The 16803-nt window shown below is 34.3% G+C and overlaps 1 protein-coding gene across 3 annotated transcripts in view; it reads right to left on the bottom strand.

Moving 5' to 3' along the window:
• The window catches only part of NALCN (sodium leak channel, non-selective), a 373030-nt gene that overhangs the window by 172767 nt on the left and 183460 nt on the right, over positions 1-16803 (bottom strand). For all 3 annotated transcript variants that reach the window (XM_037800332.1, XM_037800333.1, XM_037800334.1), the window contains exon 12: positions 271-438. In XM_037800332.1, coding sequence (XP_037656260.1) covers positions 271-438 — 168 coding nt within the window. The remainder of the gene's footprint in view (positions 1-270; positions 439-16803) is intronic.

The following is a 16803-nucleotide window of genomic DNA, read 5'->3' as shown; positions in this document are numbered from 1 at the left end:
CTGGCCCGTGGCGCTCAAGGCTCACTTGTTTTGTTTGGTGTATTTGTTTGTTACTGCAGAAAATAAAAACGGGTTACTATTTTTAAAAAATGTCTAAGTAATTTTGAGTCCTATCCCAAATTCTAATAAAAAAAGCCTATGCACATCTGTGCAATACTGATAAATTAGTATTTCATTAACTTGAAGAAACAGAACTTAACTCCCAGGGAGTGGTATTCACTCTGGAAAGAAAAAAAAATTCTGAGGACATATAGGCATTACTTATATTACCTGAAAGTATGTGAATTGAGAATGATAAAGATCTGGATACACATGAAGAGTAGTTCCAATTACGAGTAGCAGCTCAAATTTGTGGAGAGATGAGCTAATATATCCAGTAAACCCCAAACACCAGATCTTGAGAAGTGCTTCCAAATCAAAAAGAACTGTAAAAGCCACCTGTGGGAACAGAGACATTGCAATTGGTATCTAAAACTACAATTCATTAAAAACAAAAACAAAAACATATACTTGTTGGTGCATACATTTCAGACACTATCATGTAACTGAGGAGCACAAGAAGGCCTAGAATGGTATTTTATTTAAAAAGTGGTTTTCAAGCACACCAACTAGAATACGGCAGATTAAATCTACTTTAAGTAATCAGCAAAACATACGTTAAAATTTTAAATGTATGTATTTTTATTTCTTTACTATTTAACATTATTTTAAAATCCATTGTCATTTATGGAATTACTATATATGCAGAAAGTCTGCATTTTTGTATGATTTGTATTTTCTAGAGATAGTTTCTATAATATGCATAGTATAATATAAAACTACTTATTAAAAACCATAATTAAACTGAAGTAAAAAGATTAAAATAATATCATTTATTCTTCTATGCTTTATATACATAATAAGAAGAAAATGCAATATTCTATACCAAACAACTGACACCTAGCATATAAATTCTATGGATTACGAATAGCAATGTTATAAAACACACATGCAAAGAAAGCATGCTATTTTCCTTTACCTTCCTATAGGCAAAAATACTCTTTTTACAAAGATTGCAATTCAAATTAAAATGTGCAGTATAAAATGAACTTCTAACTAAAGAGCACAAGTGTTGGAATTAGTCAAAATATATCCCTCTGACAAGATTTCACATGATTTATTGGAAGATGGGAATAAAGGAGACATTGCCTCACCTTTTTCTAGGACAACATGGAATACCAGAAGGGACTTTTTCCACTCATATTTCACTCATGTGAAGAAAAATGGAGTTTTAATAATAGCATTTTTAGGAATGGAACATTAAAAGCCCTGCAGATGGTTAATTTAGATGTGAAGAGGAAATTAGCATTACATCTTAAATCTAGCATTTGTGTAGCTCTAAGTTGCTTTTCAATTTTAATTGGCATTTCTCTTTTGAAAAGATGTTAAGAAAAAAGGAATACATTTTAACTATAAAATAATCCAAAGTACACACAGAAATGTCAATAAAATCCCTTGCCAACTTTTCTCAGGTGTTTCATGTTAATCACTTTGTATATTTGCTCCTCAATCATCTCCATCCTCACCCAGACATACAGAACAATATAAATGGGCTTGCACTTCGCATGCCACTCTGCAACTTGCTTTTCTCGCTCATGAATAATCACTGACATGCCCCCAGGTTGAGACATAGATCCTACTTATTGTTTTTATCAGCTGCGTAACTTCTAGTAGCATTTAACATTGATTTAATTCAACTTTTTCCCTACTGATTCAGATTTTGAGTTAAGTATTTTGCTACCACAAAAACAAGGCTAAAATTTGGCAGGTGAACTCACTGCCAACCCCCCTACACGGGACCTGAGTCCCAGATGTGCAAATCTCCCTGGCAACACAAGGTATGAATCCCGGAGATGAAACTGGACCTGACATCGTGGGATTGAGAACATCTTCTTGACCAAAAGGGGGATGTGAAATGAAATGAAATAAAGTTTCACTGGCTGAGAGATTCCAAACGGAGTCAAGAGGTCACTCTGGTGGACATTCTTACACACTATATAGGTAACTCTTTTTAGGTTTTATTGTATTAGATTAGCTAGAAGTAAATACCTGAAACTATCAAATTCCAACCGAGTAGCCTTGACTCTTGAAGACGATTGTATGACAATGTAGCTTACAATGAGTGACAGTGTGATTGTGAAAACCTTGTGGATCATACTCCCTTTATCCAGTGTATGGATGGCTAAGTAGAAAAATGGGGACAAAAACTAAATGAAAAATAGGGTGGAATGGGGGGGATGATTTGGGTGTTCTTTTTTACTTTTATTTTTTATTCTTATTCTTATTCTTTCTGGTGTAAGGAAAATGTTCAGAAATAGATTGGGGTGATGAATGAATAACTATATGCTGGTACTATGAACAGTTGATTGTACACCATGGATGATTGTACGGTATGTGAATATACCTCAGTAAAACAGAATTTAATTTAAAAAAAAACAAGGCTGAAATAACCATTCTGATACAATATCAGTATTTACTGGGGGTTTTTATATCTATAGATAAACTTCTTGCTGGGGCAAAGAATAGGTTTGTGTTTTTTAAATTTTAGAAAATATTAAGAGATTACTTTCAAATTGTTATTGCCTTCCAGCCATGTACAAAGTGTCTCTTATCCCAAATCTGTGTCAGCAGCAGATGTAAACAAACTTACTAATTGTTCCTCATCTATTCATATGTCTGTTGGTCATTTAGGTATACTATCTTTTTTAAAAATAATTTTTCTCTTCACAGCCTTGTCAGTTTTCTTTGATGTTACGTTTCTTATCAGTTTTTGGAGTTGTTGATAGTAATCTTTGTCTGCTACACGTGCAAATATGTCTTCCTTGGTCAATAATTTGTATATTAACTTTGCATTAGATCTATGTCCGCATCATCTCCCTATGGAATTATGGACTTTTTCTTTCTTTCATTGAGGTACAGACTTCCATGTGTCCTGATTTTATGTTGGGGTCTCTATTCTGACTCTTTAACTTATACAAGACTGAAGTTTTTTCTTCTATCCCAGGTACAGCCCTTAAAATCGCAAGTTCTAGATGACAGGGATGTGCCAATACCCTCAGGGCAGCCCCTAGCTTTGGTGCCCAATTGGCATTCTGGACTCATGTCATACTTGAGTTTTTGCCTTAAGGATTTTCCTTAATTTTTTTCTCACATTCTGCTAGGCATGTTAAATGAGGTTTAAATATTTTATGTGCCACTTTTAGGTATTTTGTAGACAGATGATTTTCAGTCACCTTTTGTGTATTTCCTATAAATAGATACTGTTTGATCTTGCTTTTAAACATAATCTGATTTACTATGTCTCCTTTTATTGAGGAGAAAATCAAGTTATATGAAGTTAACCATTTTAAAATGAACAATTCATACCCACAAGTGTTTTGTAACCACAACTTCTATCTAGTTTTCATTTTCATTACTGCAAAAGAAAACCCTTTACCAATTAGTGGTTGCTGATTATTTCTACTGTCGGCTCTTGGAAAGCACAAATTTGTGTTCTGTCTCTATGGATCCACCTATTCTGGATATTTCATGTAAATGGAATCACAAAATATGTGACCTTTTGAATCTGGCTTCCTTCACTTAGCACAATGTTTGGTGGTTATCTACATTGTAGCATGTATTAATATCTTATTTTTTGACTTCATGCATAGATTTTCATTGTATGAATATACTACAATTGTTTATCCCTTCCCCTGTTGATGGGCATTTGAGTTGTTTTCACATTTTGGCTATTGTGAATAGTGTTGTTGAGTATCACTTTTTGATCCTTTTAGCTAAATACCTAGGAGTGGAATTGATGGTTCATATGGTAATTCTTGTTTAACTTTTTGAGAAACCACCAAACTGTATTCCACAGTGGCTGAATCATTTTACATTCCTGCCAGTAATGTGTGAGGGTTCCTATTTCTCCACATCCTCACCAACACTTATTTTTTCATTTTTTAAAATTACAATCATTCTATTTGGTATGATGTGGTATATCATTGTGGTTTTGATTTGTATTTCCCTTATGGCTAAAAATGTTATGCATCTTTTCATGTGCTTTTTGGCCATTTGTATATTTTCTTTGGAAAAATATCTGTTCAATTCCTTTTTCCATTTTTTAATCGGTTAGTGTGTCTTGTTGGGTTGTAAGGGTGCTGTATATACTCTGGATACTATAACCTTATCAGCTATATATTTGCAAATATTTTCTTCTATTATGAAGGTTGTCTTTTCACTTTTGGATAATGTGCTCTGATGTACAAAAGTTTTAAATTTTGGTAAAGTCAAATTTATCTATTTTTTGTTTTGTTGAATGTGCTTTTGGTGTCATTCCCAAGAATTTGTGGCCAGAGATCACAAAGATTTATCCTTCTTTTTCTTTCAAGGAGCTTTATAGTTTTAGCTTATATTTAGGTCTTTAATCTGCTTTGAATTAATTTTTGTACATGGTAAGAGGTAGGGATCCAACTTCATTCTTTTGCATGTGAATATCCAGTTGTCCCAGCACCATTTGCTGAACAGACTATTTGTTCCCCATTGAGTGGTCTTGACACCCTTGTTAAAAATCAATTGGCCACAGATGCATGGATTTATTTCTGGGCTCTCAATTCTATTCCATTGGTTTATATGTCTATCATTAAGCTACCCCTTTGACTGATGAAGTGTTTTATGCAATAAAAAGTAAAATCACTTCTGCTATTGTTGGGATTACCACAGCTTTCTAGTAAGTGTTAAATCTGGAAGTGTGAGTCCTCCAACTTTGTTCTTCTTTTTCAAGATGTTTTGCCTGTGCAGGGCCTTTGCAATTCCATGTGAGTTTGAAAATTGGCTTTTCTGTTTTTGCTTTTGCAAAAAAGCTGTTGGAATTTGGATAGGAATTGCTTTGATCTATGTTTTCCAATAGGAAAATTCAATACATTTACATTTAATGTACTAAGGATAAACTTGGTTTTATGTTTCCTATCTATTATTGTTACTATTTCATAAATTAATATTTTCTTGTGTTTTCTGGCTTTGCCAAATTTTTGTTAATTTCCCCCCTTGTTAATTTGAGCATTCTACTCTGCTTTTTACAATCCTCCAGTTTAATTCCTACTTGTCAGATATCAACCTATACTTTTTTATTAGTGTATCAAAATTGAATAATTGTAAACTTCCCTCTCACACAAATTTGCTTGCTTACTCATTCTCACACACCTGCCAATGTGCAAACTTTATAATACACTTCCATAATCCCCACACTCCATTGATATCATATCCCTTCACAGATCCTGATTTTGCTGAGATGGTTTACAACTTCACTTCTAATTTCTTGAACTGCACTTCTTTCTCTCTTTTCAAGGCTCCTTATTTGACATTTTTATTATCATCTTTCATTTAGATCCAATGTCCAACAATTTTATCTCTTTTCATCTTCTCTTATCTCATCATTTGGATTGTGATTTACCTATGATTAGCAAATTTTGGAGTAGTTTCCTCAAATAAATTTCAAGGGTTGTATACACTCTTAATCCCTTCATGTATAAAATGCATTTTAACACTGACAGATCAATAGTTTGGCTGTATACAGATCCTCTGTTGCAGTTCTTTTCTCTCAGTGGTATCTATCTATTTATCTATCGTCTATCCATATCTATCTATCTATCTATTTATCTATCTATCTATCTATCTATCTATCTATCATCTTCACTGACTTCTACTTAATTACCAATATTGTAGATGAGTAGTCCAATGTACAATGTGTTTATCTGGCCTTTTATGGTTACTTACATCTGTTCAGAGGTTTAAAAAGTTTTTTCCTTCATGCTTGTAACCTAGAAGTTCACTAGAAAATGCCCAGGTATGAATCTGTTTTTAGTACAATCTCGCTGAGATTTAGTAAGCCCTTTCAACCTACAAATTTAATCTTTTCTTCAGTTCATGGAAATTTTCTTCTCTCATTTATTATTACTTTCCTTCTATCTGCTTCCTTTTTCCTTCGGGGACTCCTTTATTCCAATATGGGTGGCTAGCCTCTTTTGCATTTCCCTTATGATTTCTACCATATCTTTGAGTTATTTCTACCCTTCATCTCCTCTAATAATAATTAGCTTCTCGACAATGACCAGACTCTCTTTCAACTCAATTTTTGAAACTTTTAGTTAAAGGTTCAGAAAGTTTGTTTTGTGCTTTCATTACCTCTCCATGAAAAACAAAACAAAACAAAAAAACTCTACCGTCTCTTTCATCAACTCTACTTGATTGGGAAACTGATATTCAGCTTGGATTCCCCTCTTCAGTATCTCAGCCCCTTTGTGTGGAAATAGTTTTTCTTTGCCTGGCCATGGCTAGTCTTTTATGGTCTCTTGAGCAGTGGCAAATGAGAAGCAGTAGAAGGCACGATGGTTGTCTTTACTGAGCATCGGAGGGATGTGGCTCTGGTCAGGTTTCTTTGGGGACTAGGGGAATTCTTTCCCAAGCCCTGCTTGGAAGTAATTCAGCCTCCACTGAGGTTCACTTACTGGGTCATTGAGATCAGCAAGATTCTGTCAATCTCCCTGGACCACATGCAATAGGTAGGCAGGTGCAACTCCTTTGCAAGGGGATTAAAATTTCTGCCCCTGAATAGCAGCTTTAGGGAGCCAGAGGACTGAAGCCTTTGCCACAAATCCTAACAGGAGGTAATTCTTCTCTAGCGATGGCTTCTTAGTCTGGGCATTGCAATAAGTACAGGGAAGTCCAGTCCCCATTCTCTCCCCTAGAAATCTTGGGAGAAACTGAAGCTTATTTGCACCCTGAAGACACGACCCACGTGCCTCACTTAGCTGGTTCATTCCCAGAGGGAGCAGCAGCGGGAACCTCTAATCCTCTCTCCCTCCACTTTTACTGTCAAGATTAAGACATTCCTTCTAATGAAAGGAGTGATAATCTATTTTAAGTTGGACTTTCTATTTAAGTAGAAAAATACTAATAAATACTTAAAATATATCCAAATAGTTTATTGTCTATTTAATTATATATACATACAATTAATCACTTTACTAACTTTGTATTTGCTATCAAAAAGACAGATGGAATGATCTGTTTAAACCATCATAATTCCTAGTAAAATATGCAGCTGGAGCTATTTGCATTTTTATTTGCTCTTTGGGGAAACAACAAGCTTTTCAAAGTCACTAAAAAGCACTAAAAACATTTAGCAAAGTATTATGTTATTACATTTAAATACCTATATTTCCACTGATTTTCTTTCTAGAATTCCTAATTCCAGAATTTAGATTCTTCTCAGATCAAATACTCACTTTTGACATAATTTGTATAAACTAACACTCTAGTTCTCTAAAAATATTACATTATAATTGGATTTTTGAGACTACTAGGTAAAAATAAGATGACTGCCAAAGTTCTGAACCTAAGGAGAAAAGTAACTGAATGGAAAATGGCATGTTTAATATAAGTGGAACAATGGAAATTGCTCTATCCTTTTAATTCAATGAATAATGTATGAACATTTATAGGTAACAAATGATAAGTTAGCTGATTGTACCATGTGGGTCTATGATGATAAAATGGTAGAGGTAGTGCTTTTTTATGGAAACATATTTGAAATATATCATCCAATACTTCTTACTGTAGTCCCTATCTCATAATTTCAAAGAAATAAAATAATGTTTCTGAAGATATTAATGCATATTTATCACAAAGGAAATTTGTAAGACAACATTCACAAGAAACTCAGTTCAGGCAAACCTATTCCCCTAAATGAAATCTGGATCCAATAATTCCAAAATAAGTGATTCCCCCCATCATCCTTGAGGTATCTGAAAATCACCTACTCTTAATTTATAGGGTGTTATCAGTATTCTACATGATTAGAGCAAACTTTTGAAATGGATGGTTGAATAGTCCAAAATATCATGATTCTATTATTTTTACCTTATAAGATACTACCTAAATCCTTTAGAAACTCAAAAAAATACATAACTGTCAGAAGAAACCTTTTAATTAAAGTTTCCCAGGAAAATGAAATTAAACTTAATGTCAAATACTGCTGCTGTGGCAAGATGGGTTACTTTCTTAATTTGGTCATTTTTTTGTGATTAATGAACTCAAATATGGGTGTCAGATTTTGTTGGAACTAAAATAAATAACTCTTCTACTTAATTTCATTTTAATAAATATCACAAAACCAAATGGCTTCAGAGGAATACAAACTACTTTTCTAGAAAAGAGAGCTTCCTGTCAAGATGACATAATGAGCTCATGCTTTATGAAAGCCCCTCTGTTCTAAATACTTAGCAATCAAAGACAAAACAGGAAACCAAAGGACTTCTTTTGGTTCCTAACAAGGTAAACATCTCTTTTGATCAGAATTGCAACAGAGATGCATGCTGGGTCAGGAAGCAGGCAATGTTGGACCAGGGGTGTTTCCCATAAAACAAGGGGACTGAAGTGTCCCACAGGGGGCTGGGGAGAGAGAACCTTTGTGGCTAGAAGACAGGGATTGGGATGGAGTTCCCTTGACATGGGTGAGGAAGTTGAAGCCTATTGTCTGGGCTATAGCTTTACAGAGACTTGCAGGTGTAGAGAGGTAGGAGGATAAATAATCTGCTCCTAAGAAAGATCAGATCATGCTTCCTTCGGATTAGTCACAAGAGATGTGGTATTTCCAACATCACAAATAGCCAGCAGCCTCCAAATAACACTAAAGTCTTGGCTCTGGGTAGTGAACCAGGATCTGTGTAGAAGCAACTACAATATCACTAAGAAAGCAGGAGGTAGTCACGAAGGTGAGAGAGAAAACAACAAAATCTCCCACCAAAAATGGGCTGGCAAGCTGAAATTCTAAAAGACATGAGAAATCTAATGACAAGAAAGACAACAAAATTTAAAAAGTCAAAATATGAATTCACTCTAGATAAAATTAATTTTGTCAAAGACATTTCAGAAAGTTTATTTAAGGTCACCAGAGAGATATGTGGAAGTAACAAGAAAATTACAAAGGTAAGAGCAGAAATAGAGGGAATCAACAAACAAAATATTAGGAAAAACAAATATGACAATCTCATATAGAGTAGGGATTGTTGCCATCAACCAAACTAAAAGCTGAATCTTTGGAAAAAAAAACAACCAAATTGCATCTATAAAAAAGAGAAGTTGTAAATAAGAACAATATTAGGAACAAAAACAGATACAGTAGAAATTTTAAAAAAACATGAGAGAACACTAAGGAAATATGAAATATTAGTTAAAATTAATAACTATAAAGACCAAGCAATAAACCCTAAAGAATCAAACCATTAATCAAAGTCTCTCTTTTCCCTCTATTCCACTATGATTCTCACTGAGAACACCAGGCTCAGATGATGTCACAGGGGAGCTTTTATATTTAGACTCTACAGAAGAGAAAAAGAGGAAAATATACCTATTTCATTTTAGGAAGAAGTATAAATTTTCTAACAAAATCAGACTTGGAAAGAAAGGAAAATCATAGAGCAACCAACTTTACGATCAGAGATTCAAAAATCCTAAATAAAATGGTAACGAGTTGGATTTGGGTAATAAAAATAATGCTTCAAAATCAAGTATCCCAGGAATCTAATATAGTTCAGCATCAGAAAATCCATTATTGTAATATGCTGCTATAAGAAATTAAGAAAATCTACATGGCTAAATACATGTAGAAAGAACGTTGGATAAAAGCAACTCATCATGAGAAAAGCTCTTAGCAATGTGACCTTCATTAACATGATAAAGGGCATCTGCAAAAAACCTCCAAATATCATTAATGATGAAATGATAAGCATTCATATTATAAAAGATAGGAATAAGACATGGCTATTCACTATTACCGCTTTTATTCAACATTTTACTAGAGACCCAAGTCAGGACAATCAAAAAAGAAGAAGAAAAACACAGAGGCACAGGAATTGGAAAGGTAGAGGGAAAATTTCCTTATCTGATGATGATATGATTGTTTACATAGAGATAGCAAGCAAATCCATGGATGCAGTATAACAAATAAGAAATTGCAATAAATTGCTGCCTATGAGATCAAATTACAAAAATCAATAGCATTCCTACCTCATTAATAATTAATTAAAATGTGATAATGTTCCTTAATAAAAGAAACTGTAGGATACCCGGGAATGAATTTAACAAAACATGTGTAAGACCTATGGAGAAAATTATAAAACATTATTTAAAAACATTAAAGAAGATGCAAATTACTGAATAGAGATGTTCTTAATATCAGTGAAATCTCATTAGTAAAAATTTATTAAATTTTCATAATGTAGAGCAAGAGTAGCAAGGTCAAGAACAGATAAAACAAATCTAAATAACAATACCAGTATCAGTATGCTTGCCCTAACAGATATCAGGGTTTATTAGAAAGAATAATACTGAAGACAATGTCTCATCAGATAAAGGTTAGACACATAGACATACAGACCATGGTGTCTAAACAGTTATAAACCTGATATATGATAGGGGTGGCACTGCAAATGTGAGGAGATAGACTTTTCAATGAATGGTAGAGAGAAAGTTGTTTATGAAGGAATAAAAGAAAGAAATTTGACTTCCCATACCTTCCAAATGTATTGGAGACTGAAATGTGAAAAGCACAACTTTATAACTTTTAGATGTTAATATAGAAGAATATGTTTAGTGACCCTGAGGTAGACAAGACACAAAAGAGTCAATCCAATAATGTATGACTGTTAAATCTTACATTAAACTAATAACTTCTATTGGGTAAAGGACATGAAATAAAAGTTGAGAGACAAGCCTCAGACTGGGAGAAGAATTCTACAATCATATGACCATACAACCAAAAAACAGTGTCCAGATTTGAACAGGTAAATTCACAGAAGAGGAAAACCATGACCAGGAGAATATGAAACAAAAGTCAAGCCTCCATGATAAATCAGGAAAATATGTATTAAAACTATAATGATCAAATCAAGATTTTCAGAAAATTGAAAATCCTGAACATAAGAAAGTATGGCATGAAATGGAGCTGCTCATACATCCTGGTAGGAATGCAAATTGGTATGAGCACTTTGAAGGGCAATTTAGCAAAATCTAGCAAAGTTGAATGTGATTATATTCTACAATGTAGCACTTTCAAGTCTAGGTGTATGCCATAGAAAGACCCACCCAAATAAAAACCCAAATAAAATTGACATAAAACGCAAACAAAATTGTTTATTAAAGCATTGTTTTCAATTGCAAAAGTTTGGAAACAATTGAAATATCCATTGCCATTATATACAGAATAAATAAACAAATGCTAAATATATCAATATGAATCTATTTCCAAAACATTATGTTGAATGAAAGAAAAAATGTTGCAGATTGATACTTTATTCTATTATAAAACATGCAAAGGAATGAGGAATTTGGTTCTCTTTAGATTAGGAAGGAGGATGAAATCAAGGAGGGGTACATGGTGAACTTCTACTCCATAACATTAAATTTCTGAAAGAAAAATCTGAGGCAAATATGGGAAATTATTATTTTTTATAAACCTGTGCGGTGGATACACAAATGTTGGCTATATCATTTTCTTTACTTGTGGGAATTCATGCAATGATTAACAATCAAGAAAGATATGTTTAAAAGTCAGATTTTTAAAGGATAACATCTTCAAAAAAAGGGGGGATAAAAAAGGAATTATAGAAAAACAGAGTCTTGCAATATATCTTGATGTAATAAAATGAGGCTAAATGGTTGCATTTGTCTTCCCAAGTATTTGAATGAATAAGTCCAATCCTGCCCCAAAGTAAACTACATCTATTAATTTATCTTAGAGCCATTTCTCTTGAGCAATCCCTTTTAGAAAGAACATCAACTTTTTCAATCTACAGATGCTTTCAAATAATTAATGACTTTAGCAGGTTATGATCCTTATAACCTCTGACAAGTCATCTTCCAAATATTTTAGTTCTCTGCTCAATAGAGTATGCTTCTAGAAGATTTATTGGAATCATGGATTTGAGAACTAAAACCGTTCATATAGATATGATGTGTGGAGACAAACCTCGGCTTGATTATCATTCTATCTATTTTCACTTAAATTCACTAAAACTGCTTGGATATTTCATTTAATTCCTATAAACTGAAGGGATAAACCTCATCCAGGAATTTAACAGACAATCTCTTAAGGTTCTTCAAGCTCCAGACAACTCATAGAAATAGAGAGAAGTCCCTGAAGGAGTCATAAATTATGACCATGTCTTTTTCTCTTTGCTTACTTCTGATTTTTTCTATCACAAAGTACAACTGGCACACAGTAGTAAGTACTCCATCCACTCTGCTTTCTCTGTCTTCATAACTGGAATGAGATGAAGAGTTTTATATTTGTGAAGTGTTTGAAGGGAGACTCTGTGTATTTGTACTTGGTGAGGGCCATGAGGCCCTAACAGAGTACTTAAGAATCAGTGGATCTTTGTCTAGTTTATGGATGGATGTGCAGAAAAGTAGGGGAAGCAAACAAACAGACAAAGGTACCTAGTGTTCTTTTTTACTTCAATTGCTCTTTTTCACTCTAATTATTATTCTTGTTATTTTTGTGTGTGTGCTAATGAAGGTGTCAGGGATTGATTTAGGTGATGAATGTACAACTATGTAATGGTACTGTAAACAATCGAAAGTACAATTTGTTTTGTATGACTGCGTGGTATGTGAATATATCTCAATAAAAAAAAATAAAAATAAAACATACAAAAAAAAAAAAAAAAAAAAAAAAAAAAAAAAAGAATCAGTGGATGATGACTAAGCTGCTTTTTAGAGTCTAGATCCCCTTAATAGCAGGGCCTTTTGTTTTGCTGTGCAAAGAACAAGTGGGTGCTGAATAGAACTGGTGTGCATAAGGAAGGGCAGCCTGGCTGGGTGCTGCCTGCTGGGGGGTGGGGGGTAGGGGGTGGGAGTGGGAGGGAGATCAAGACAGACTTGCTATAAGAGGCATTTCTTCCTGGGGAGTTTTAGTTAATTTATTGTGGGGTGTGTAGCATCGATTCCCTCTTCTATCTCACTTCTGGCTTCATCAGTAAAAGGGGCAATGCTCCTGAAAACCTAACAGGTGAAGGAAGCTAGAGTGACTTGGAGACAAAGCCCTGAAAACCAGCAGGACTAACTTTGAGCTATAAAACAGTTGCCCACTTGGTAAGAACTGCTGGCCTCACTAACGTCTCTTCCACTAATACGTGACTTTCTTGTAAGAGGAATTTTGCTAAAATCTTTCATCCTCTGTGTATAACACAGTGCTGATATTTTTTTTTTTTTTGAGATGAATGTCATTCATCTTCTTTTGGTTAAGGAAGTGAAATAGAATAGTATTTTTTTAAAAAAATTATTGGGATAAAATATATATAACACAAAATTGCCATTTTAACCATTTTTAAGTATACAATTCAGTGGCATTAATTGCATTCCCAATAATTGCAACCATCACCAACATCCGTTTTCAAAAATTTCTAATCACCCCAATCAGAAACTACATCCCCATTAAGCAATAACTCTCCATTTCCTTCTCCCCAACCCGTGGTAGCTTTTAAACTACTTTAATCTACTTTCTGTCTCTCTGAATTTGTCTAGTCTAGATATTTCACATAAGTGAAATAATGCAATACTTGCTCTTTTGTGTTTGGCATATTTCACTTAGCATAATATTTTCAAGTTCATACATGTTGCAGCATGCATCAAAACATCATTCCTTTTTATGGGTGAATGATACTCAATTTTATGTGTATATTTCATTATAGGTGTTAATATTTAGCTATTCATCTGCTGACGGACACGTGGATTGTTTTCACTTTTAATAATGCCGCTATGAACATTGGTGGACAACTATCTTTTGAGTCTCTGTTGTCATTCCTTTTGGGTACATACCTAGGAGTGGAATTACTGGGACATATGGCAATTATATGTTTAACTTTTTTTTAAAATTTAATTTGATTGAGATTGTTCACATACCATATAATTATCCAAAGATCAAAAGTGCACAGTTGCCCATGGCACCATCATACAGCTGTGTATCCATCACCACAATTAATATTTTTTTCAATTTTTAGAACAATTTCATTATTCCAGAAAAGACATAAAGACAAAAAAAGAAAACTCAAATCCTCCCATACTCCTAACTACCCCCTCTCCATTATTGACTCATAGTATTGGTATAGTACATTAGTTACTGTTGATGAAAGAATGTTAAAATCCTACTAACTGTAGTACATAGTTTGCAATAGGTATATTTCCCCCCTATATACCTCTCTATTATTAATATCTAGTTATAATGTCATACACTTATTCTAGTTCATAAAAGAGATTTCTAATATTTGTACAGTTAATCACAGACATTGTCCACCATAAGATTCATTGTTTTATACATTCCCATCTTTTAACCTCCAACTTTCCTTCTGGTCACATACATGACTCCAAGCTTCCCCTTTCCACCACATTCACACACCATTCAGCACTGTTAGTTATTCTCACAATAACATGCTACCATCACCTCTGTTCATTTCCAAACACCTAAGTTCAACCTAGTTGAACATTCTGCTCATAATAAGCAACTGCTCCCCATTCTTTAGCCTTGTTTTATATCCTGGTAACCTATATTTCATGTCAATGAGTTTACATATTATAATTAGTTCATATCAGTAAGACCATGCAATATTTGTCCTTATTTGTCTGACTCATTTCACTCAATACAGTGCCCTCAAGGTTTCTTCACCGACCCATTTTTTTTTAAGATGGTTTTGTTCACCCACAATACTTTCGGTCTTAAGTAAACAATTGTAGGGTCCCTGTATAGTGACATATTTATGTATTTGCCACCATTACTGCTATCTATGTAAGGACATCTCCAATCCTTCCACAAAGAAGGAGGAAGAGTCAAAGAAGGTAGAGAGACAGAAGAAAAAGAAAAACAATGACAGCTAAAAAGTGACAAAAGGAAAGACAGAATTAAACTAAAGTAGAATAAAAGAGTCAGACAACATCACCAATGCCAAGAGTCCCTTACCCCTCCCTTATGTCTCCCCTTTATAGGCATTTAGCTCTGGTATATTGCATTTGCTGCATTAAAGGAAGCATAATAGAATGTTTCTGTTGCAACTATAGTCTCTGGTTTGCATTGATTGTATTTTTTTCCCCAATACTACCCTATTTTTAACACTTTGCAAGGTTGACATTCATTTGTTCTCCCTCATGTAAAAACATATTTGTACTTTTTATTACAATTATTGAGCACTCTAGGTTTCACTGAGTTATACAGTCCCAGTCCTTATCTTTTCTCTTTCCTTCTGGTGTCCCATATGCTCCTAACCTTCCTCTTTCAACCACAATCAGTCATGTTTGTTCAGTGTACTTACATTGCTGTGCTACCATCACCCAAAATTGTATTCCAAACCTCTCACTCCTGTCTTTTTCTATCTGTCTGTAATGCTCCCTTTAGTATTTCCTGTAGCACAGATATCTTGTTCACAAACTCTGTCATTGTCTGTTTGTCAGAGAATATTTGGAACTCTCCCTCATATTTGAAGGACAGTTTTGCCAGATATAGGATTCTTGGTTGGTGGTTTTTCTCTTTCAGTGTCTTAAATATATCACATCACTTCCTTCTTCCCTCCATGGTTTCTACTGAGAAATCCACACATAGTCTTATCCAGCTTCCTTTATATGTGATGGATCACTTTTCTCTTCCTGCTTTCAGAATTCTCTCTTTGTCTTTGACATTTGATAATCTGTTTATTAAGTGTCTTGGCGTAGGCCTATTCAGATCTATTCTGTTTGGGGTATGCTGCGCTTCTTGGATCTGTAATTTTATGTCTTTCATAAGAGATGGAAAATTTTCATTGATTTTTCCTCTATTATTGCTTCTGCCCCTTTTCCCTCCTCTTCTCCTTCTGGGGCACCCATGACATGTACATTCATGCACTTCATGTTGTCATTCAATTCCCTGAGACATTGCTCATATTTTTCCATTCTTCTCACTATCTGTTCTTTTGTGTGTAGGATTTCAGGTGACTTGTTCTCCATTTCCTGAGTGTTTTCTTCTGCCTCTTGAGATCTGCTGTTGTATATCTCCACTGTGTTTTTCATCTCTTGTGTTGTACTCTTCATTTCCCTAGATTGTGCCAGTTGTTTTTTCAAACTTTTGATTTCTACCTTATGTTCACCCAGTGTTTTCTTTATAGCCTTAATGTCTTTTGCCATATCTTCCCTGAACTTGTTGATTTGGTTTTTGATTTGATTTAGCATATTTCTTTGAAAATCTTTAACTGATTGTTTTAGTAAAGTGAAACAATATCTCAACTGCATCTTGATTGAGGTGTAAGTTTGTTCTGTTGACTAGGCCATATCTTCATTTTTCCTAGTGTAGACTGTAGTTTTCTGTTGTCTAGACATCTGGTTTCCTTGGTTGCCCCAATCAGATTTTCCCAGACTAGAATGGGTTCAGATCTCAGAATGGGTTTATATTCAGTTTCAAGTCTCCCTGTGGATGTGTTTTAGAGATTGATAGACTTTCCTGTGAGTTATCCAGTAACTGTGATTTTCCTAACCTGCCCAGCAGGTGGCGCCTGTCATCCTGTCACTTCCTACTGGTGTAAAGAGGTGTGGCCCCTTTAATTTCTGTTTTGGCTATTTTCCTCCAGGCTCTGGGGTCTGGTTCCAAAGGGAAGACCAGTAGTAGAGCTGGGCCCCACCTTCCTCCTCTTAGGGAAGATACAACCCCTAAGGAGTTATCATCTGCATTTGAATATCTTCTTTGTCTCTCTGGCTCTGTTACCTCCA

Source organism: Choloepus didactylus, chromosome 12 (assembly GCF_015220235.1).
Source record: "Choloepus didactylus isolate mChoDid1 chromosome 12, mChoDid1.pri, whole genome shotgun sequence".
In the NCBI taxonomy this organism is placed as follows: Eukaryota; Metazoa; Chordata; class Mammalia; order Pilosa; family Megalonychidae; genus Choloepus; species Choloepus didactylus.
The sequence above is the reverse complement of the archived record's forward strand: the minus strand, read 5'-3'. Positions and strand labels throughout refer to the sequence as shown.